The sequence below is a fragment of the Lontra canadensis genome, unplaced genomic scaffold (assembly GCF_010015895.1).
Source record: "Lontra canadensis isolate GAN:19392208 unplaced genomic scaffold, GSC_riverotter_1.0 scaffold85, whole genome shotgun sequence".
Classification (NCBI taxonomy): Eukaryota; Metazoa; Chordata; class Mammalia; order Carnivora; family Mustelidae; genus Lontra; species Lontra canadensis.
The window spans coordinates 4,444,393-4,469,077 of NW_022631079.1; the positions used below are offsets into that span (position 1 = coordinate 4,444,393).

The following is a 24,685-nucleotide window of genomic DNA, read 5'->3' on the forward strand; positions in this document are numbered from 1 at the left end:
CCAGTCACGATGAAGGATGTATGACTGTGGCAGTTGTTACAGAATCAAGGAAATGGACCAAGAGGGAAGGCCCAGGGCTCAACACCAACCACAAAGCTTGGGTTATTCTGGAAGACAGAGGGAAACCAACACCATCTGTTTGACCCTCCCCAGCATTTACCGCAGCACCCAAGCCCCCCAGCAGCCCTATGGCTCAAGCTGGCTTCCTTGGTGGATTTTCAGAGCCCAGTTGCATTCTAAAGACTTTCAAAGCCTTTACCTGGTTGTAATGGAAATAATTCCTGGCACTGCTACCCCAGTCAAAGGCTTGGAACTTCCGGGATTTAATAAACTACAAAGAAGAAAATTTGGGAGAACAAGTTATCTGATACAGAAGTTTGAAAGAGCCTCACAGGGGGCTACTTAGTTAGCTGTATCCTCAGGAGCTCATTTTACAGTGTACCCAGACTTACTATTTCCAAAGTGTAACTTAAAATAAAATGGCATCAGGGGGTGGGGAGCACCTGGGCGGCTCAGTCTGTCAAGCATCCAACGCTTGACGTCGGCTCGGGTCATGATCGCAGGGTCCTGAGATCGAGCCCCGCGTTGCGCTCCACACTCAGTGGGGAGCCTGCTTGAAATTCCCTCTCTCCTTCTCCCCCTCTCCCCACTCTCTCTCTCTCTCTCTAAATAAGTGAAAAATAAAATCTTCAAATCAATAAATACATTTTTTATATGGCACTGCAATTGTGATAGTGATGTCGGGTGACAGAGGGTAGGCATACTTGCGGGAACCACCGCGTAATGTGAAGACACGTGAAATCACTGTGTTGTACACCTGAAACCAGTGTAACACAGTGTGTCAACAAGACTGCAATAAAATAAATACTAATTTTATTTCAACTGGAATGTAGCTACCACATGACACGATAAAGAAGCTACACACATGGCTGTACTTGTTAAACTTCATGCTGACTTTTACTGAAATCTAAATCTTAAGCTTTTTCAAAGAGTTAACTATCTTATTTGGGAAAGAAATACATACTACATACGATGTACGGACTAAGACTTAGATGTAGGAGGGCATGTGATGGCAGGAGCACTGGGAGTCGAACACAACTGAAGAATCGCTAAGCTCTACCTCTGAAACTAGTAACATTCTATATGTTAGCTGATTGGATTTAGATTTTAAAATATACATATTTTTATACTGTCGTACAAAGAGTATTAAAATTCATAAACTCTGTGGCTGAAAAAAGACATATGGATTAGTATGTATTTATATGAATATATTGATGTCAGTATGAAAAAGATTGATTATATATTAATATGTGTATATGGACTAACAAAAACACCATATTATACTTATGTTAATCTGTGAATTAATATATTTATCATCCCCATCATAGTTTCCACATATCCACATATCCAGCCAACCCAACAGCTCTAATGTGAGCCCAACTCCCCTTACTTTTTTGAAACAATATTTTTTAAAAGGTGTCATTTTACACGGAACTCGTGATTCAGATGCAGACAGTGACTGTCCCTCATTTGGCAACCGCTCTCCACAGCATCTTGGTTTGGAGCTTAAATGGTGAGTTATTTCATGTTTAAAAACAAGTCAAGGTGGGGCGCCAGGGTGGCTCAATTGGTTAAGCCTCTGCCTTCAGCTCAGGTCATGATCCCAGGGTCCTGGGATTGAGCCCCACATCAAGCTCCCTGCTCAGCGGGGAGCCTGCTTCTCCCTCTACCACTCCCCCTGCTTGTGCTCTCTCTCGCTGTCTCTCACTCCCTCTCTCAAATAAATGGAACCTTAAAAAAAAAAAGGTAGGAAGGAAATTCCTGTAAAAATACGTCCTGAGGTAGAAATAAGTCCCTGATACACTGTTAGGTGGGGGAAAGCAAGTTAGAATAAGCAGAAGAAAATAATTTACTTAATCTATTTCTACAACAGTTCTTTCTAGCTGCGTGTTCAAGGAGCTCTTTCTGAAATGATCTGCGGCAAGAGGCAGACAGTGGGATGCAGAGACACTTCACAGCTCTGGGTACACATTTTCTATCTCTGTGTCTGGTTGCCGAGTCTTGTTTTTCATAATGAGAGAATTATTATCTTTTTCCTATACATAATTTCTAAATTTTCTAGAATGAATGAGCAGGCATTGCTTTTGTGGCGATGTGATGAAAACAATCAAAACTTCATTTTACAAGTGAGTGGATCCCATTTACTCCCACGGCTGGTTTGGCTCTGGTGTGTCCCGATGGGTTCAGTCCTGTCGTGTTCATGGCTTAGTGACGACATCGCAGCCTCCCTCCCAAAGCTGGCTGAACTCGCCCAGAGTGCAAGGGCGCAATGGGAGGAACCCAGGACTCTGGGGAAGGAAACCAGCTCCCGTGTGTAAGCAGCCTGGCTTTGTGCAGGACAGGAAGGGCTTGGGAGGGGCTGGCAGAGAAGTACGCCTACCTGGTCCCAGTGTAGCATGTTTTGCACAGAGGTTCCGGCAGGAGAGTGTGCTACATACACGGGCACTCTGGACTGCAAAAGAAACATGGTGAAATAAAGAATGGACACAGCATTAAGGAGGCATTGACACTAAACCTGTTTTGCACTTCAGAGCCACAATCTCAAATAAAGGAGACTACAAGCAGGCGAAAGAGTTCTAGTTCTCTGATGACACATACACCCTATAAAAACCCATACAGCCACACACGCACAGAACACGGGTGAAGGACGCAGAGCAACGGGGTAACTGACTGTAGGGCTGAGCTGATGGGTCATTCTGACTTTGTTCTTCAAACTTTTCTGAATTTCCAACATTTCGTGTAACAATCAGAAAAATTAATACTACTGTAAAAAACTCCCTAGAGCCTTCATTCTAGAATTTTAAAGCCTGCTTTCAAAATGTAACAGACAAACAACAAATATATTTAGAGATTCCAGCAAAGGGATGCCTGGGTGGCTCAGTAGGTTAAGCCTCTGCCTTCCACTCAGGTCATGATCTCAGGGTCCTGGGATCCAGCCCGAGCTGGGCTCTCTGCTTAGCGGGGAGCCTGCTTCTCCCTCTCCTTCGGTCCCCCCCTGCCCTTGCTCATGCTCGCTCTCTCTCTCAAATAAGATTTGGGGGGTGGGGGAAGCATTAGAAACACTGGCATACTGCTGGCCGAGGGTCTACATTTTATAAAAAAGGTAAATAAAAGTATACACACATACACACATACACACACACATTTAAATACACTCATAGTCATCTCTTAAAAGAAAGAGATCACTAGAATGAATACAAATACCAGGACTTAAATTATGACAAGTCTCCTCGTTCAGCAGGAAGTTGCTAACGGCAGGCCTGAGGAGAGCAGCAGACAGCCCCCCGGGCACCTGCTGGAGATCCGTCTGTGCCTCCCCAATGAGAGACCCGTGAGCTCTCTGAGGAGGTCGTCCCTGCTTCTCTCACACCGCCCAGCACAAACAAGCAGCTCCACAGACAAAACAAACGCACTGAAAAGGAGAGCAGGTCTAAACATACCATGTTTAAGTTCTTCTCGTTAAATCCACAGATAACAAAAAAGGCATTTCCACAGAGCTCCCTCAGAATGACATGGTTGCAAATATGTGTGCCCAGCCACTTCAAAAGCGTATTCTGGGGAAGAAATTCTTTGACCCCAAACAAGTCCTAAAACATAAAAGGGAACCCAAGAGTATCTCAGCACTTCATTCTGTCAGAAGGCTTCCCTGACCCACCCCTGAAGCAGAGACACACGCCAAGCATCTCTGCATGTGACCCCAGAAAAGAAATGGCAACGGGAGGCAGACTGTCGCACTAGGACACGCAGGCCAAAGCCGATGTTAGAGTGGTGGTCGAAAGCCTCCCATGAAGAGAAGAGGCAGAAAGTCACATCAGTCCACAGCAGACTTTTCAGCGTGGGAAGGGGCATTAATGACCACTCAGCCCAGGGCCATCCCCGAAGAGTGTCACAGACTGCGGGGTGGGTTGTGATTTCCAAGAACGAGTCGAAGCCAAGGCTGCTTCACCACGTGTCTGCATGGGGCAGATGCAGCCGGACCGATTCTACTGGCTGGTGAGCCAATTCCTGCCACCTGCTGTTGTCTTTTTCTTCTGACACTTTTTTTCTTGAGCTAGTGTGTGCGTAACACAAAATTTACCCTTTTGACCCTTTTTAAGTGTTCTGTTCAGGGGCGTTAGGACACTCAAATTCCTGTGCAACCAGCATCACTACCCATCTCCAGAGCTCTTCCAACACCTCAAGCTGAGACTCCGTTCCCATTAAACAAGAACTCCTCATTCCTCCCCCACCAGCACTGCCTAGTCTTATAAATAAAGTTTTATTGACACAGACACACTCCTTTTCCTCTGCTTTGTCTCTGGCTCTTTTCACACAACAGTGGCAGAGTTCGGTACTTCCAACAGAGACTGTACGATCCACAAAGCCAAGAGTATTTACTCTACGGGCCTTTAAGAGAAGAAGTCTGCCCACTCCTGGGGCAGGTGAAGCCGTGACCAATGTGTTCCAGTATTTTGAGGCAATCACTATGCCTGCGAAGATCTTCACACACTGGTGCAATGGGAAACAGAAAAAAGATTTTCCGTATATTGAACCCAAACGTGTCCCCCTATAAGTCACACTTCTGCTGATGCCCACCCTGTGGAGGGACAAACAGGAGTGAAAAATTAAAATGCCTCCCAAGGCAGTGTGCCCCCCACCCCAGGAAAAAAAGATCCATTGAGATCCTAATTCCCAGTATCTCATCATGGGACCTTATTTGGAGACAGGGTCTTTACAGGGGTCATCACGGGAAGACGCGGTGATCAGGGTCGGCCCCACCCAGTAGGGCGCGGGTCCTTTAAGAAAGGAGAAATCTGGGCAGAGACAGAAACACACAGGGGTACGCACACATGTGGAGATGAAGACAGAAATGGGAGTGATGCTCTCATAAGCCAAGGAATGCCAAGCTGGGCACCAGAAGCCAGGGACGAGGTGCGGGGCAGACGCCCCCTCGTAGCCCCAGCAGACTGATGCGGGCAGGCAGGAAACTGTGAATGTGTAAAACAGGCCTCCTGCCCAGAGTGAGGTTTCGGAAGCTGCTGAGAACCACGGGAACTGTAACTCATATGCCCAGCCTAAGGGCACAGCTGCTTTGTGGTACACAGCGTCCTTTCTCCCACCACCCCGCCCAAAATAAATATCAAGTTTTCAGCACCAGATTTGCTTTATAAAGGGTGTGACTAATTTGAAGTTGTAACACTGTGTGGGCCATATTCAGCGCTTCTTCAGGAAAATTCCGTCCACATACACACAGCCTGTCCTCTGTCAAGTCTATCGATTACAAGACAGTCAACCAGTACCTGAAGACAGACACTGGGTCTCCTGAATGTCTTCTCCTAACTAGTCACAGGATGGGTAGCTGGGCAGAACTGAGGAACAACGAGTGCAGAGAGGGTCATACTGTGGGAAACGGCATCAGTATTTAAAACTCCTGGCTTTAAGTCTAGGTAACGGTCGCATGTGATAAATGCAGACATTTGTGAGGTTCTCTCCTAAAAACAAGAGGACACTGCATCATCGACTTATAGGGCAATAAGCCACCCTTTCCTCCTGACTGACGACGGACGTGAAGTTGACCTTGAGCTTCCCAACAGCGACCCAAAGGCCGCTATGACACCCTCTCCTGGGAATTCCATGCGAGCAGGACAGTACATGCAGGAAAAGTAAAATTCACCTTACGTACGTACAAGCCCGCTCAGATCAATCTTGATGCCTTTCTAATTTATAATCTTTGTGTTCCAAGAGTGAGGGCGCTAAGCTTTTGTGGAGGCCATGTGGATCTCCCAGAGCAGCTAATACGAAGGTTTTAGAAGCATTTACTTTTTCCCTCTGTCACTGTCCTAGAATATTAGAAAACACCACCATCGGAGACAGTGACTCCCAAAAACCAGTCTGTTTTGTTGACCCTAGGATCCAGTGGGGTGCTTTGTGAAAACGCAGATGCTGGGCCCATCTCCAGATTCAGTGAGCTACCATCTCCAAGGTGGGGAGTTGGCGAGGGGGTCTGTAACTACACAGCTACTAGAGCACAATCTCCAAGGATTAAATTACATCAGAAACCCTCCTATGACACAGCCATGCAGGTCTTCGGGAGGAAGGGCACAGGGACATGGCAAGGGCAAAGGAGCAACGACCTAGGGAAGTGGTAGTCCCAGATTAATGGAGAACTCACGACACGGCCTTCTAGAATGTGACGGTGTTTTATGCAGTAACATGATAGCTCTCCCACCCTGAAAAATGTCATCTGCAGAACATGTTTAAATTCACACGCAAGGTCTGTAGGAAAAGACCCACCCTGAGCACTGTGTTCAGCTCTGAGGAACGAGTGAGAGCGACCCTGGTAATGGAAGGGGACGTTACTTGCAATCTCTGAATGGTTTATAATGAAAGCTGAAGCTTCTATGACCTGAGGCATTAAAGGTAAGTTCGGTCAGAGAGGGCCACATCTCATCTGTGTGTCTGGTCCCCAGTGTGGAGAATCCACCTTATGGGAGGGTCAGATACTAAGGTCACAGGATGGTCTGTATTCCCTGTGAACATGTCTTAAATGGCCGATATGTTTATGCTCCTGTATGAGATTTCATGAGTGCATATCAATGTACCATACATCAAACACAGATAGGGAGTGCATGACGGACCATCTGGCCTCAGCTGGTTCTCAACTCGTCCTCCTGAAAACTGCTTCCTCCTTGAACAGAGCTTGGGAGGTTACACCGTTCTAGGGCTGAGTCTCAACGAGGTTACCGGCTTGTGTTAGGGGCCACGTTATGAAATATAATAGGAACAGCGTCTTCCGATAGCCCTCATTGTGGCCAGGGTCAGGCACGTGGGAACAGCACGCCCTCCCTCCCCCCATCTCCTGCCTGCTCCCAGCCGCAGGCTCACTGTGTGCGAGAAAGGGCAACTCCAGGAGTTTAAGCTACTTCTCCCGGACTTCCTTGTGCTCCCTTTGCGTGGTGGGTGAAGAGTGCCGACTTGTAGAATTAGTGATACACCTTCCCTGACTCCCCAGGACCTGGAAGTAGGGGTGAAGGGGGAAAATACACCCTGGGGAAAAGCAGCCCCACCGTTCCACCAATAGTGAACCAGAGAGTAGGAAGAACCCACTAGAGGCCAATTCTTCAGATCTGAAAAGGAAGTTTGTGGGGCAAGAGAGGGATGGGGGAAGTCCAAGTACCTTGAAGAGAAATTCTGGCAATTCTCCTAATTTAGTTAGTGGGCTCTTAGAGAACTCGACTGAAGCCACAGGAGCCAGGGCAAAAAATATTTTAACCTTCTTGGCCAGCTCGGGAATCTGTGAAAATGCTATAAAACCTGTGGGAACAAAAGGAAGATAATAGGAATTCCATCCTGTAGGACTTTCTCAGGAAAAGCGGCCGTGCGTTATGCCCTCTAGTGGCAGCCTAAGGACCATGCAAGCAACGCCCCCACCACCAGGAGACCGAACACTCGCACCGGGGCCTCTGAACTTTGTGTGCACTGAGTGTGATTAAACTAGTAAATCAAGTACTTGTTAAGTGCTCAATTCAATCTTCAACCTACATGTGCACTGGAAAAGAGCCAGAAGCTGTCCCTGTTCCCTTAGTCATGTTAGCTGAGCGAAGGAAAGGCTCTCCCTAAGGGGGCTGCCCACCCAGCCCCACCACCCTTCCCCCCATCCCCAGGAACAACGTCAGAGGCGTTCAGATCAGTCGCCAGTGACTCAAAAGGGACTTACACACTGAGAATGCTGTAGCGCTAAAATATTTTTTAGCCTCCTCTTGGGTCACTCCTTGCCTTGAACTTGGCCCCAGAGTGTCCCTGTAGAACACAATGGGGCAAAGGCCACAAGTAGGCAAGTCATGGGACAAGGATTACAAATGAAGAAAATTGCTTAACTCCACTCATAAGGGAGATACACCCATGGGTGTTGCCTTCTGTCTGTAGCCTCTCAAACCGGCTAAGTGTTCCGAGGCAGTGGGGCTGCAGACATTGAACCAAACACATTAGGACTCTTAGGAGCACGCCTACCTTTCACTGACTGACTGTGCTTTTAGGAATGTATGGAGGTTGTGTGATAGAAACACAGATACTAATCTTAGCACATACTAAAAGAAGGAACTAAATAAATTATGGGACAGGTCCCTAGGCCTAATCAGTGGAACTATTATTTGCTAGAATTACAGGTAATTTTTATTTTCTTTAAACTTTGCTGAAAAAATTTTTTAAGTAGGCGCCACACCGAGCATGGAGCCCAACACGGGGCTTGAACTCACGACCCTGAGATCAAGACCTGAGCTGAGCTGGACGCCTGGCTGACTGAGCCACCCGGGCGCCCCCAAATTTTTTATTTTTGTATACAACGAACACACTTTCCTTTTATAATCAATATAAGTAAAAAATGCATACGACTTTTAACAACTCTTTAGAAATGAAGCATAACATGGCATGTTTGCGGTTAGTCTGATACCCCTTGAGAGTCAGTGTATTTTCTTATTTTCGGTTTAAAAGTCTCTGCACTTAGAACCCCCTTGTTTTCTGGCCTCTCACATCCCCACAGATAAACCAGAAAAATTCGTACTAGGTTGTGGCTCCCATCAATTCCTTCTGTGTCAAGAGAACCATACACCTCATCCAGCCATTGATACAAAAGTCTGAATTTCCAGAGAAGGTGAAATATTACCCCAAATTCCCTGCCCTTCCCTATTCAGTATTTCTGCTCAGCATCAAAACAAACAACAAACACCTCTATGCGAACTAACATTATTTTTTTACATTCCACTTCTAAGAACAGATGCAGACTCTGTACTGACACATTTGGTCGAGCTCTAGTCTTTATCACATACGTACCTATCGTGGTGCCTTGAGAGTGACCCACATAATACACTTGTTCTTGGCCAGTTTTATTCAGAATGAAGTTAATTGAAGCTGGTAGGTCATAATTTGCCATTTCATCATAACTGGAATCCACAAAAGGAAGGCTTTCATTAAGACGTCGCACACAAACACAACTGTACGCAAACAGGAAGGGTGCGGTAGGACAAGTGCCTGAAAGAGGGACCCCTTGGGGAAAAGCAGCACTGAGCACAGGAGACATTAACAGGACTGTGCAGACCCCTCACCACCATCCTCCTCTTTAAAAGCATCAGTTAGTTTTACCCATTCTCGAACGTCTCCATAAGTGAGGTCCAACGGTAGGCTACACCCACACTGTTGTGTGGCCACTGGCCACTCGTTGTGTAAATACACAGCACTCTGTCCATGCAGGGCTGACGGGACTTGATAGTTTTGGACCTTCACTATTACAAATGGTGGGACAATACACGTCGTCGCACATGCCTTTGGGAAAAGCTCCTGTTCTTGCATATCCTGTCCTTAGGGAAGCTGTGGTTTTATGGTTCGGAAACAAGCCCAAAGGAGTCCACAGCTCTGACCTTCTCTGATACCAGGTACCAAGACCCCGCCCTGGACCAACGCACGGGGGCTACTTGTCATCAGGAGACACACGAGCAGACTGTTAGCACCGCGTGCAACGCGCCAGGCTGTCTCCCTGCACCCTTGCCTCTGATTCTCCCGCTGACCTCATGAGATAGGCATTTGTTCGCCCCTTTTACAAAAAAGAATACTGACACACAGAAGGCTTGTGCAACAAGTGCAAGGTCACTCGGGGAGTAACAGGCAGAGCCAGAAGCAACAGAGAGGAGAGGACAATTTCTGGAAACAGAAAACAGTGCGTATTGATGGAGGAAGGAAGAAGGTTCTAGGACACGATTTATCCAGCCGGTCCCACACGACCTGGAATGCCAAAATAACTAAAACTCCATAAATGAATCTGATTCTTAAAATGCAATTATTTGCTGATAATTTACCTGACTGTGATTTACTAAATTTCTCACCAGGTTTAAAACCTTCCACGAGCCATCAGCTTCTCCTCTCCTACAATCTTGAGTTGCCCATTGATCTGTCCCCCACCCCGGATGTGTCTGTGTTAAGGGTGCTAAAGAAACAGACCTGGTCATCATCAATTCAAATGTACCTGAAAGCCCAGAATTCACTCTGGGAAGCTGAAAGAGTCTTGTGTTTCCGAGACCAAGTGTTCCCTCTGCTGTTCCCCATCCACACGTCAAAACCGGCGTCTGCCAGAATGAAGCCCAGGCTGCTGTTGGGCAGGTTTGTGATCCAGTTACTAGAGTCTGCCAGAAGGCCGTGCTGCAGGAACACCACTGGCTTAAGACCTGGAAAACAGCCATGTTTGCAGCACCTCACTGTAAGTGAGATCTTGCTGAGCAGATAATTCATAAAAGATCACAAAACACATAATGAGATAAAAACAAATGGAGGTAGCAATGTACTCCCATATAACATCGGTCAAGAGTATCTTTCTAAACAGTGCTGGCAAAGTAGTAGCAAAAACAGACCATTCTGCATAACTAATAACCAGATGCATTGACTTAACCATAGAAAATTGTTACTATATTCTTAAGACCTGACGAAATGTATCTATAATTTATTTGCTCCAGTAATTACATTTCTTACCATGTATCCTAACGAAATAAATCAAAAGACAGGAAAAGATTATATACAGGGGCACTTGGGCGGCTCAGTTGGGTGAGCGTCTGCCTTCAGCTCAGGTCATGATCCCAGGGTCCTGGAGTCAGTCTCACCACCGGCTCCCTGCTCAGCCCAGAGTCCGCTTCTCCCTGTCCCTCTGCCCCTCCCCCAACTCATGCTCACTCTCTCAATAAAAAAAAATCTTTTTAAAAAAGATTATATACAAATTCATAAACATATACACACATTCTTTTATTTACATAATTTTTTAATTTACTTTTTATTTTTCTACTCACCTATACGGTGATGTAGTAGAAAAACAAAAAGAGGAGGAGGAGTCAAGATGGCGGAGAAGTAGCAGCTGAGACTACTTCAGGTAGCGGGAGATCAGCTAGATAGCTTATCTAAAGATTGCAAACACCTACAAATCCAACGGGAGATCGAAGAGAAGAAGAACAGCAATTCTAGAAATAGAAAATCAACCACTTTCTGAAAGGTAGGACTGGCGGAGAAGTGAATCCAAAGCTACGGGAAGATAGACCGCGGGGGGAGGGGCCGGCTCCCGGCAAGCGGCGGAGCAACGGAGCACAAAATCAGGACTTTTAAAAGTCTGTTCCGCTGAGGGACATCGCTCCAGAGGCTTAACCGGGGTGAAGCGCACGCGGGGTCAGCGTGGGCTCAGGTCCCGCAGGGTCACAGAAGGATCAGGGGTGTCTGAGTGTCGCAGAGCTTGCAGGTATTAGAACGGGGAAGCCGGCTACAGAGACGGAGCCGAGGAGTGAGCTCTAAGCTTGGGTTTACCTTGAACCGGTCGCAGGCTCGGTGAGCTCGGAGCGCGGCCGGAGGCCAGGGTGACGGGAGTAATTGGGCGCTGTTCTCTGAGGGCGCACTGAGGAGTGGGGCCCCGGGCTCTCGGCTCCTCCGGGCTGGAGACGGGGAGGCCGCCATCTTCATTCCCGTCCTCAGAAACTCTACGGAAAGCGCGCAGGGAACAACTCCCGAAAGCAAACCCGAGCGGATTACTTAGCCCGGCCCTGGTAAGGGCGGTGCAACTCCGCCTGGGGCAAAGACACTTGAGAATCACTACAACAGGCCCCTCCCCCAGAAGATCAACAAGAAGCCCAGCCAGGACCAAGTTCACCTACCTAGGAGCGCAGTTTCAATACCAAGGAGAGCGGCGGAATTCCACAGGAGGAGAAAGCAAAGCACGGAACTCATGGCTTTCTCCCCATGATTCTTTAGCCTTGCAGTTAATTTAATTTTTTTTCTTGTTCAAATTTTTTTTCTTCTTCTGCCAAATTTTATCTTTTACCCTTTTCTTTTTTAACGTTTTTTAACCAGTTTAACTAATATGTATATATTTTTTCTTTTTAATATTTTTTATTTGTTTTCTTTTTTTTAATTGTTTCTTTTTTTTTCTTTCTTCTTCTTCTTTTATTTTTTTTCTTTCTGAACCTCTTTTTATCCCCTTTCTCCCCCCTCATGATTTGGGATCTCTTCTGATTTGGTTAAAGCATATTTTTCTGGGGTTGTTGCCACCCTTTTAGTATTTTACTTGCTCCTTCATATACTCTTATCTGGACAAAATGACAAGGCGGAAAAATTCACCACAAAAAAAAAGAACAAGAGGCAGTACCAAAGGCTAGGGACCTAATCAATGCAGACATTGGTAATATGTCAGATCTAGAGTTCAGAATGATGATTCTCAAGGTTCTAGCCAGGCTTGAAAAAGGCATGGAAGATATTAGAGAAAATCTCTTGGGAGATATAAAAGCCCTTTCTGGAGAAATAAAAGAACTAAAATCTAACCAAGTTGAAATCAAAAAAGCTATTACTGAGGGGCAATCAAAAATGGAGGCTCTCACTGCTAGGATAAATGAGGCAAAAGAAAGAATTAGTGATATAGAAGACCAAATGTCAGAGAATAAAGAAGCTAGGCAAAAGAGGGACAAATAGCTACTGGACCACGAGGGGAGAATTCGAGAGCTAAGTGACACCATAAGACGAAACAACATTAGAATAATTGGGATTCCAGAAGAAGAAGAAAGAGAGAGGGGAACAGAAGGTATATTGGAGAGAATTATTGGAGAGAATTTCCCCAATATGGCAAAGGGAACAAGCATCAAAATCCAGGAGGTTCAGAGAACGCCCCCTCAAAATCAATAAGAATAGGTCCACATCCCGTCATCTAATAGTAAAATTTACAAGTCTTAGTGACAAAGAGAAAATCCTGAAAGTAGCCCGGGAAAAGAAGTCTGTAACATACAATGGTAAAAATATTAGATTGGCAGCAGACTTATCCACAGAGACCTGGCAGGCCAGAAAGAGCTGGCATGATATATTCAGAGCACTAAACGAGAACAACATGCAGCCAAGAATACTATATCCAGCTAGGCTATCATTGAAAATAGAAGGAGAGATTAAAAGCTTCCAGGACAAACAAACACTGAAAGAATTTGCAAACACCAAATCAGCTCTACAGGAAATATTGAAAGGGGTCCTCTAAGCAAAGAGAGACCCTAAAAGTAGTAGATCAGAAAGAAACAGAGACAATATACAATAACAGTCACCTTACAGGCAATACAATGGCACTAAATTCATATCTCTCAATAGTTACCCTGAATGTTAATGGGCTAAATGACCCAATCAAAAGACACAGAGTATCAGAATGGATAAAAAAACAAAACCCATCTATATGTTGCCTACAAGAAACTCATTTTAGACCCGAAGACACCTCCAGATTTAAAGTGAGGGGGTAGAAAAGAATTTACCATGCTAATGGACATCAGAAGAAAGCAGGAGTGGCAATCCTTATATCAGATCAATTAGATTTTAAGCCAAAGACTATAATAAGAGATGAGGAAGGACACTATATCATACTCAAAGGATCTGTCCAACAAGAAGATCTAACAATTGTATATATCTATGCCCCTAACGTGGGAGCAGCCAACTATATAAACCAATTAATAACAAAATCAAAGAAACACATCAAAATAATAGAATAATAGTAGGGGACTTTAACACTTCCCTCACTGAAATGGACAGATCATCCAAGCAAAAGATCAACAAGGAAATAAAGGCCTTAAATGACACACTGGACCAGATGGACATCACAGATATATTCAGAACATTTCATCCCAAAGCAACAGAATACACATTCTTCTCTAGTGCCCATGGAACATTCTCCAGAATAGATCACATCCTCGGTCCTAAATCACGTCTCAACCGGTATCAAAAGATTGGGATCATTCCCTGCATATTTTCAGACCACAACGCTCTGAAGCTAGAACTCAATCACAAGAGGAAATTTGGAAAGAACCCAAATACATGGAGACTAAACAGCATCCTGCTGAAGAATGAATGGGTCAACCAGGAAATTAAAGAAGAATTGAAAAAATTCATGGAAACAATTGATAATGAAAACACAACGGTTCAAAATCTGTGGGACACAACAAAGGCAGTCCTGAGAGGAAAATATATAGCGGTATAAGCCTTTCTCAAGAAACAAGAAAGGTCTCAGGTACACAACCTAACCCTACACCTAAAGGAGCTGGAGAAAGAACAAGAAAGAAACCCTAAACCCAGCAGGAGAAGAGAAATCCTAAAGATCAGAGCAGAAATCAATGAAATAGAAACCAAAAAAACAATAGAACAAATCAACGAAACTAGTAGCTGGTTCTTTGAAAGAATTAATAAGATTGATAAACCCCTGCCCAGACTTATCAAAAATAAAAGAGAAAGGACCCAAATAAATAAAATCATGAGTGAAAGAGGAGAGATCACAACGAACACCAAAGAAATACAGACAATTATAAGAACATACTATGAGCAACTCTACGCCAACAAATTTGACAATCTGGAAGAAATGTATGCATTCCAAGAGACCTATAAACTACCACAACTGAACCAGGAAGAAATAGAAAACCTGAACAGACCCATAACCAGTAAGGAGATTGAAAGAGTCACCAAAAATCTCCAAACAAACAAAAGCCCAGGGCCAGACGGCTTCCCGGGGGAATTCTACCAAACATTTAAAGAAGAACTATTTCCTATTCTCCTGAAACTGTTCCAAAAAATAGAAATTGAAGGAAAACTTCCAAACTCATTTTATGAGGCCAGCATCACCTTGATCCCAAAACCAGACAAGGATCCCATCAAAAAAGAGAATTAGAGACCAATATCCTTGATGAACACAGATGCAAAAATTCTCACCAAAATACCAGCCAATAGGATTCAACAGTACAGTACAAGGATTATTCACCACGACCAAGTGGGATTTATTCCAGGGCTGATCCACAAATCAATCAATGTGATACAATACATTAATAAAAGAAAGAACAAGAACCATATGATACTCTCAATAGATACTGAAAAAGCATTTGACAAAGTACAACATCCCTTCCTGATCAAAACTCTTCAAAGTATAGGGATAGAGAGCACATACCTCAATATTATCAAAGCCATCTATGAAAAACCCACCGCAAATATCATTCCCAATGGAGAAAAACTGAAAGCTTTTCCGCTAAGGTCAGGAACACGGCAGGGATGTCCGTTATCACCACTGCTATTCAACATAGTACTAGAAGTCCTAGCCTCAGCAATCAGACAACAAAAAGAAATTAAAGGCACTGAATCAGCAAAGAAGCAGTCAAACTATCACTCTTTGCAGATGATATGATACTATATGTGGAAAACCCAAAAGACTCCACTCCAAAACTGCTAGAACTTGTACAGGAATTCAGTAAAGTGTCAGGATATAAAATCAATGCACAGAAATCAGTTGCATTTCTCTACACCAACAACAGGACAGAAGAAAGAGAAAGTAAGGAGTCAATCCCATTTACAATTGCACCCAAAACTATAAGATACCTAGGAATAAACCTAACCAAAGAGGCTAAGAATCTATACTCAGAAAACTATAAAGTACTCATGAAAGAAACTGAGGAAGACACAAAGAAATGGAAAAATGTTCCATGCTCTTGGATTGGAAGAATAAATATTGTGAAAATGTCTATGCTACCTAAAGCAATCTACACATTTAATGCAATTCCTATCAAAGTACCATCCATTTTTTTCAAAGAAATGGAACAAATAATCCTAAAATTTATATGGAACCAGAAAAGACCTCGAATAGCCAAAGGAATATTGAAAAAGAAAGCCAAAGTCGGTGGCATCACAATTCCAGACTTCAAGCTCTATTACAAAGCTGTCATCATCAAGACAGCAGGTACTGGCACAAAAACAGACACATAGATCAATGGAACAGAATAGAGAGCCCAGAAATAGACCTTCAACTCTATGGTCAACTAATCTTTGACAAAGCAGGAAAGAATGTCCAATGGAAAAAAGACAGCCTCTTCAATAAATGGTGTTGGGAAAATTGGACAGCCACATGCAGAAAAATGAAATTGGATCATTTCCTACACCACACACGAAGATAGACTCAAAATGGATGAAGGACCTCAATGTGAGAAAGGAATCCATCAAAATCCTTGAGGAGAACACAGGCAGCAACCTCTTGACCTCAGCCGCAGCAACATCTTCCTAGGAACATCGCCAAAGGCAAGGGAAGCAAGGGCAAAAATGAACTATTGGGATTTCATCAAGATCAAAAGCTTTTGCACAGCAAAGGAAACAGTTAACAAAACCAAAAGACAACTGACAGAATGGGAGAAGATATTTGCAAACGACATATCAGATAAAGGGCTAGAAATATCTAGCCCAAAATCTAGAAAGAACTTAGCAAACTCAACACCCAAAGAACAAATAATCCAACCAAGAAATGGGCAGAAGACATGAACAGACATTTCTGCAAAGACATCCAGATGGCCAACAGACACATGAAAAAGTGCTCCATATCACTCGGCATCAGGGAAATACAAATCAAAACCACAATGAGATATCACCTCACACCAGTCAGAATGGCTAAAATTAACAAGTCAGAAAATGACAGATGCTGGCGAGGATGCGGAGAGAGGGGAACCCTCCTACACTGTTGGTGGGAATGCAAGCTAGTGCAACCACTCTGGAAAACAGCATGGAGGTTCCTCAAAATGTTGAAAATAGAACTACCCTATGACCCAGCAATTGCACTACTGGGTATTTACCCTAAAGATACAAACTTAGTGATCCGAAGGGGCACGTGCACCCGAATGTTTATAGCAGCAATGTCTACAATAGCCAAACTATGGAAAGAACCTAAATGTCCATCAACAGATGAATGGATAAAGAAGATGTGGTATATATACACAATGGAATACTATGCAGACATCAAAAGAAATGAAATCTTGCCATTTGCGACGACGTGGATGGAACTAGAGGGTATCATGCTTAGCGAAATAAGTCAATCGGAGAAAGACAACTATCATATGATCTCCCTGATATGAGGGAGAGGAGATGCAGCATGGGGGGCTTAAGGGGGTAGGAGAAGAGTAAATGAAACAAGATGGGTTTGGGAGGGAGACAAACCATAAGTATAAGTGAGTCTTAATCTCACAAAACAAACTGAGGGTTGATGGGGGGAGGGGGATTGGGAGGGGTAGGGTTATAGACATTGGGGAGCGTATGTGCTATGGTGAGTGCTGTGAAGTGTGTAAACCTGGCGATTCACAGACCTGTACACCTGGGGATAAAAATATATCTTCATAAAAAATAAAATAAAATAATTTTTTGGAAAAAAGAAAAACAAAAAGAATCAGGAGCCAGAGACTCTTGACCAGAGGTCAGAGACATGACCTCTGCTTATTTACATCACGTTAAGACCATTTAGTCATTTGTTAAACAAGCATTTACTAAACATCAACTATGTGCCAGGCATTTCCAGAACTGGGAATCTGGCCCAGAACAAACACAGGAAGAAAACCATTCCCTGTCACGGAGCTGTTAGACTGATCACGAGTGTTAGAGACAGACACACCTGGTTTGAACCTGTCCTCTCCAACTTTAGACGTGTGCAAAACACTTCAACACCCACCGAGACTGGCGTCATCCCCTGTAGCAGGGAAATGTCGTGCGCACTTTATAAGGAGTAACGAGCTAGGAGATAGGACATGAAAAGTTCTCAGCCAAGTGCCTGATACACAGTAAGAACTCAATAAACATTAGCTCATTATCATCACCCAGCCAGCTGAGTCTCTGTTCCATCAATAACTGTCAACAGAAATAAATGAGGTAATGAAGGGACAGACACCCAGATCACAAAGTAAGAGCTCCCTTTGCGCTCTGCCCGTCAGTTAGGACAGGGAGATGCTGGGGGCCGGGGAAGCTGACTGCTGAGTGGTCAAATAATTCAGCCATCCACAACAATCAGGCCTGTGGCAGCCCAGAAAAGTTCATAACCCAGCCTGGAAGGGGAAAAAAAGCAAAGCACAAAGCACAGACTACTCTAGACAACAGCTGGACAGCGATGAGGTGGACAATCAAGAAGGGGCATAGAAATACCACGGAGAAATGGGAAATGAACCAACCCATGTTTCCTCCCGTTTCTGTCCTACGATGGATTTGGTAACCAATGGATTGCTTTTCAAGGGACTGTCCCTCTGAAGCCCATGGTCTCCCCACAACCCCAGGAGGCCCCGTCCAAACACTTCACAGCATGAACACCACCCCCAGTCATGCCACGTGGACGCTGCTCCCCGCGTCTGTAGAGCAGCAGGACAGCCTGCCAGGCAAAGGTCCAAATGACTCGTGATTTTGTAATGACATCCAGCAGCCCCCTGCACGGCCAGGGCCATGTCTGCCACCTTCCCCCAGGGGAGAGAGAATACAGAGCAAAACCGATCAAGACTGGGGCAGCTTGGCGAGCATATCGTTGTCTTCAATACTCATTCTGGCGCTATGTGACCAGGATCACCTGGTGAGAAAGTTCCTCAGATGAGGCCCTGGGGGACCCACAGCATCTGAGGCATCTGAGGCTGGCTTGGCGAAGACCGTACTCCAGTGGGGGGATAAGAGTCATCATAGAAAGTTCAAGTACACTTCAGTGATGCAGTAACAGTGACTGATATTAATTCATCTTGAAGTCGTACTTCATGAGATGTGTTTTAAGGAATGGGGGCTCCTCAGCAGGGCTGTCCTGTGGAGACAGTGACTAGAGGCATGACGGCTCAGGGTAACTGGGCACCGCCACGGGAAGGGCACCGGGGAGTCCCACGGTGGTGTTCAGAACCTCCTCACGTGGTAAGACACTGTCTGTCCTCAAATGTGCTTTGGGGCCGTGCCAGGAGGAATAAGAAAGACTTGGTCTCAAAAGACCAGCAAGACAGGCCGATGAGGGCAACCCTATGGCCACATTTGGGCATAACAGGCTGCCCGGGGCACAGCCGGACAGGACCCCAGAGCGCACACCTACAGCCTCCTGCAGCAGCCGGATACCACGCGGGGTCGGGGACTACTGGTAAAGGTCAGGGCCTTGTCTGACCTGGAGACGTGAGGAACCCTGTGCAGACCACACCCTTCCAGTCTGGGCCAGCTTCCTTTCCTTCTAGAACCAAAGAGCCCCACTGCGCTTCCAGCAGCCATGATTCCATCAGACAGACAAAACATTAACAAAGCCCGGCCTGGGGTGGCAAAGTGGTGGGGGAACGCTAGTGCCTTCCCTCTGACGATCAGCGACTGCAGAAGGACACTCAGTGAAGACAGGGCCCTGCAGACAGGACTGCTCACACGCCTGCGGCTTCCCTCACCTGCTCCCACTCGGGGAAAGAAAGGAAGGTATCACATCATTCTTTCCCTTCCTGCTACCAGGCAAGAACTTAAGCACTTGCTGGAAAAGAAGTTTCTCTCTGGGAGTCTCAGTCCTACCGCCATCCATATCTTTCAGTGAATTAGTCATACTGGATTTCTTCTCACCTTGCTGAGAGAAGCAGACTTAGGAGTAACTCACCATTACTGTGCACTCGTAGGCTCTCAGGACCATGCCAAAAACAGAACAGGGCACAGCGGCTGAGAGAAGTCAAGTACTCAACCCAAGGTTGAGCGAGAGCTGCTAAAAGGGGGAGACGGGATTCGAACCGGGGATGTCTGATGCCAGGGTCCATGCTCTTCACCGCTTTGCCATAAAAAGAAGGTTACCAAGAGAGAAGTCATTCTGTAGCATACAGAGGCCCCTGGAGAACGACAGGCTGAAGAGGGAAACTTATCTGGGAGGCAGCTGGACTGGGTGCTCAGAAGAAAGTAATCTCGGGTGGACGGAGGCACAGAGAAGGAGACAGGGACGCGGGAGCCAGCCTCCCCGGCTCAGGGAGGGTGCCCAAGCCCTGGCCCAGGCCACACACTCCAGTACCTGCGGCCTGCTCTGTCTGAATGACAAACTAACACAATGGGACAAGGGCCGGCTCCTTGGCTGTGCCCCGAGCTGGCCTGTTGGTTTCAGACTAGCCCTGGGAGAGCTGGGGGCTCAGGAAAGGGCCTAGAAGCCCATCAGCCCAGATAGGGCCAAAGGTCACCTCAATAGCTCAGAGCCGGTGCGAGGAGTATGCTGTGTGACTTGGTCCAAATATGGGTGGAAGCGAGGAGGGGATTTCAGGCTCTGAAAACAGATGTGCTGAGCCCACAGTCTCGCAGGAGGAAGTAGACTGTGCGTGGGAAAGGCCCTCCTGCCTCCCAAGGCCCTGGCCTTCTCCACCAGGGCGCTGTGTGGACAGGCGTCCACTGTGCTCCAACGGGGTGAAATCAGCTGAGTCCAAGAAGCACAAGGACAACAAAATGAGGTCACCAAGGTCAGGGTGTTGGCATAAAACAAACCTTGGTTCTCACTAGTTGTGAACTCTTGTAAAATTTACTCAACCTCTTAAAGTCTAAGTGCTACTTTCCAAAGCAGGAATCGTGCCACAGCTGATACACAGTAAAGGTCAATGAATAACAGTGGCTCATAATCATAATAAACACACAAAGGTCATAAAATATTATCAGAACACAAGCACTGTGAAGAAAGATACAATCAAGGGCGTCCCTTAGCCAGGATAACATAATCACGGTTACAGCAGGAGCATACTAAGTGCAGACTGTGTTAGGCGCCATGGCAAGCACCTTGCATGCATTATCACCAAACAGCTGGGTGGTGGGCTAAACACTGGACCCCCAGATGTGTCCACATCCTAATTCCCAGAACCTGTGACTGTATCAGCTTCCATCGTCAAAGGGGCTTTGCAGATGTGATTAAAGGTTGTGAGACGGAGCGAGTACCCTGGCTTAGCTGGCGGGCCTGGATTAGCAGGGGTCCTTCTAAGTGGGAGCCAGGAGAGCCAGAGAGAACAAGAGAGGGCAAGAGAGAGAGAGACTGGTGGAAGATGCTTTGCTGCTGGCTTTGAAAGTGGGGCATGGGGTCAGAAGCCAAGGCATGTGGGCAGCTTCAGGATGCTGAGAAAAGCAAGAAAACAGATTTTCCCCTAGAACCTCCAGAGGGAATGCAGCCCTACCAGTGTCTTTGTCTGAGGACCTCTGACCTCCAGAACTGTAAGACGATAGAGCTGTAGTGTTTTGAGCCACAGTATGGCTAAGGAATCTCCCTATAGCCAGCAACCCCGAATCAGAACAGACAGGTGGGAGTATGTCTTCGGGCCTAAGGAAGAGAGAGGCTGGGCTCCTTGCTGCTTTGGAAGGAGCCTGCATGACCTAAAACCTTCCAGAATAGCCTAGAAAGTGGGTTACGAGTCACCTATGGGCTCCCCATACTCCCGCTCCTGTGCCGTGGCAGGTTAGAGACAGAGGGGCCGCGAGGACATGCTTACAGTGCACACACACTGCCGCCGTGTCGCACGGAGGAATTCAGGGTCCGAATCGCCCCTGGTTTGAGCCCCTGCAACCACCCACAGGACTGGACAATTGGAGCGAGCTTCTGACCAGCAAAGTCGGCCCCCAAATGTGCACAAGTCCAAAGTCCGGAGCCAGCGACAACCATCCCTGAGACAGGTCACCAGAAACTTCTGAACCTTCCCCAACTACTCACGCTAGACTGCAGCCTGCCTTCTGGCATCGGGTTAATTTCAGCGGTTACCAATATTTGTCACAATGGCTCCCGATCACTGACCTGGTGCTGCGTTCCACATGGATTATGCTGTCAACAGCAGAGATGCAAACACCCACCCCTGTGCTACCCATAAGGGAACCAATGCCTGCAGGGAGAGGGCGCTTAAGTGACCTACACACTCACACAAGCTCTTCTCATTCCAAAGTCCCCGCTTTAACCCCTACTCCAAAAAACACCCGTGTCGTTAAAGAATAACGTGGTAGGGGAAAGAGGTGTGCTTACAAGTATTCTGTGTGAACCCGGCCACTTCAAAGCAAGCCAAGCACCCTTCTCTGGAACTGGCTGCCCGTCAGAATCACCTGGAGCACTTCAACACCACACGTTTCTGGCGCAGCTCCCGACCTGGGGCACCAGGAACTCCAGGGGCAGAGCCGGCAAGGATATATTCTCGGCAGGCAGGCTCCGTCTGCTCTTCTGAGGCAGCCCACGCGCAGCTGGGTTCAAGGCGGCTTCATCCAAAGGGGAGCACGGCTGCCTTCAGCTCCACCAGCCTGGCCCCGAGAACACGCTGCCTAAATGGCCAGAGAGAGGCCAGACCCGGAGATCCCTGGCTGACATGGGACAGGCTCCTGGAGGTCGTTGCAGAGCTCCTTCTCCAGGATTACGAAGAGCAGACCACAGTTTATTCAAAGCAAAGGATGGCGGAGTGAATTCCTGCCCTTAATGCTGGTTTGAGGCATCAGCCTCCAAACACAGCCACAAGCACGATCAGCAAATTGTAGTGGGAAGCCTTGGTCATAACACTTAGAGTCACTGGAGAGAATGAGGAGGAGGAGCTCATCTCCAAAGCAGGTATTGCCAGGAATTTCCGTGACAGAAGCCAATGCACGGGTCACCTACACAGGGCACCTCCCACACGGTGGCTTTATTGGGGCACTGCCAGCGTCCCCAGGGCCATGTGGGTAGGAACCCGGTCCTAAGTCCGCTGCCTTAGCACCGGCAAGCTCGCCACGGCCTACAGCCCTGGTTTCCTCACCTGTACCGGGGATAGAGGTGTGTGCGAACTCACTTCCCCACCAAGGCCCCTCCTCAGGAAGCACTCAGAAAGCCTGATCGCTCACATTCCGAGGTCGCCCTGCTGAAGAGGGGCGACCCTCTACAGGAGGGGACATGACCATGCTCGGATCTCAGGGCAGGCTGCAGAACCACCCCGACCTCCCCCCACCAGCCACAGCCTCTGTGGCCACCAAACGACGTGAGGCCGGAGGTCCGGGCCAAGTGAGCTGCGGCAGTGTCCCCAGCATCCCATGCAGAATCTAGCACGTGCTGCTGGCTCAGGGAATCTGCGGAAGTAATGCCATCTCGAAGGAATCGGTGAAGCCAAGAAAGAAAGTGCACCCCACGTACACCATTCGCACTCTCCGGGGTGAGGCCTTATTAGCCTACTGTGTACTCAGAGGGCACCGGGCCTCTGACAGATGGAGACTCCGAGGCCCAGAGAGAAGCTCTCACCTCAGCGCGCACACGGCCGGCACGCTGTGGTGCCGGGAACCAAATCCAGGTGCACGCAAAGCTGCCTTTGGGCTCTGCCTGTCCCTCGCCACAGCCACCGCCTGCCTCTGGGGGGCTTCGCGCTGTGGTACCTTGTGTTCACGCAGCCTCACCGTTGGCCAGATGCCGGGAATTACCCAGCTTGACATCTGAACTTCCATGAGCGGAAGGAACAGAGGGGCCCAGAGACACACGTGTGTCACGGAGGCAGTGGCCAGGCACAGGGACTCTGAGCCCCAGACACAGTCACTTCTCCCTCGCTCCCTCCCCCTTCAGCACCGTCTGTGAGCAGCCCACAAATTCTGACACAGACATCTTTCTCCTTTTCTTACAGTGTAGACTACATTCCGCATCCATGCATTTGGGCTGCTACGACAGAAAACCACAGGCCGCATGGCTTCGGAACAAGAGAAATTCTATCCATGCTTCCCGAGCTGCGAAGTCCAAGATGGAGGCTCTGGCTGATCTGGTGTCTTCTGGGGATCCCCTCCTGGCTCACAGACAGTTGTCTTTTCACTGTGTCCTCACAGAAGGGGCAGGGGAGCTCCCTGGGGTCTCTTTCCTAGAAGGGCACGAATCCCGTTCACCCAGAGTCACTTCCCAGACGCCCCACCTCTGAACACCACCACATCGGGCAGTAGGGTTCAACACAGGAATTCAGGGGGATATAAACATTCCACGATCACATCTTCCCTGTCGGGGGTGCTCGCTACTGAGGAAGCAGACAAAGGAGACGACTGGAAGGTGTCTTTCTTTTTTTCCCATTAAAAACAGAAACTAGAGCTTCAGGTATACCACACAAGATGTTTTATGGGCCTCATTGCACCTATTTTCCCAGGACCCCATGAAATAAGTGTTATTCTTCCTGGTTAGTAGATGAAGAGGTTAACTAAGTAAACTGCCAAGGTCACACACCTGGTTACGGTAGTAGAGGGGGAACTTAAACCCCAGGCCGGGGACGCCAGCACGCTCCCTCCCCATCTGCACACACACAAGGGGTCCGGCCTCAGATTCCACACCCAGTGCAGGATGCCCCCACCTGCACCTGTGGCTGGCTCTGAGCTAGCAGGACCGAGTCCTCCACCAGCATGGCTGGGCCATGGATGCTTTGCTCCGCCGCGTCCGAGCAGGGCCCGGCCCCAGAGGAGCTCTCGGAGACACCGAAGCCTTGGCTGCAGTGACCATCAAACATCAGAAGCCGCTTCGGCCTCAAAGAGCTTCCAATCTGTAAAGGTGGAAATCACGCACACCGCCACCTACATAATCCGTCATGACCTATGGTCTTCCTGCCCTCGGTGCTCGGAAGGACACACCCAGGGAGCCACGAGAACGAGTGGCTGGGGAGTGCTCCCTGAAGAAGTGACCAGGAGGCTGAGGAGGGTGGGGATTGAGTACTGGTAGGTGAGACCAGTTAACTGGGAGCAAGACGGGGAGGGTGCAGGACAGCAGGGTGCTAAGAGGACACTCTCTCCCCTTCTAGCCTGACTCTCTATTCCTGCCCCAACCTGCACAGGGGAGGAGACAGCTGGAGGTCTCACTGGTTCATGCCCCTCCAGGAGGAAAAGGTCTGAACAGAGTCCACTACCTGGAGAGCCA

At 47.4% G+C, this 24,685-nt stretch overlaps 1 protein-coding gene across 2 annotated transcripts in view; it reads right to left on the reverse strand.

The window, feature by feature from the left end:
• The window catches only part of LIPA (lipase A, lysosomal acid type), a 36,424-nt gene that overhangs the window by 673 nt on the left and 11,066 nt on the right, over nucleotides 1–24,685 (reverse strand). For both annotated transcript variants that reach the window (XM_032883061.1, XM_032883060.1), the window contains exons 4-9: nucleotides 10,055–10,253; nucleotides 8,869–8,978; nucleotides 7,217–7,353; nucleotides 3,501–3,647; nucleotides 2,441–2,512; nucleotides 260–331 (exon numbers count right to left, since the gene is read on the reverse strand). In XM_032883061.1, the coding sequence (XP_032738952.1) occupies nucleotides 260–331; nucleotides 2,441–2,512; nucleotides 3,501–3,647; nucleotides 7,217–7,353; nucleotides 8,869–8,978; nucleotides 10,055–10,253 (737 nt within the window). The remainder of the gene's footprint in view (nucleotides 1–259; nucleotides 332–2,440; nucleotides 2,513–3,500; nucleotides 3,648–7,216; nucleotides 7,354–8,868; nucleotides 8,979–10,054; nucleotides 10,254–24,685) is intronic.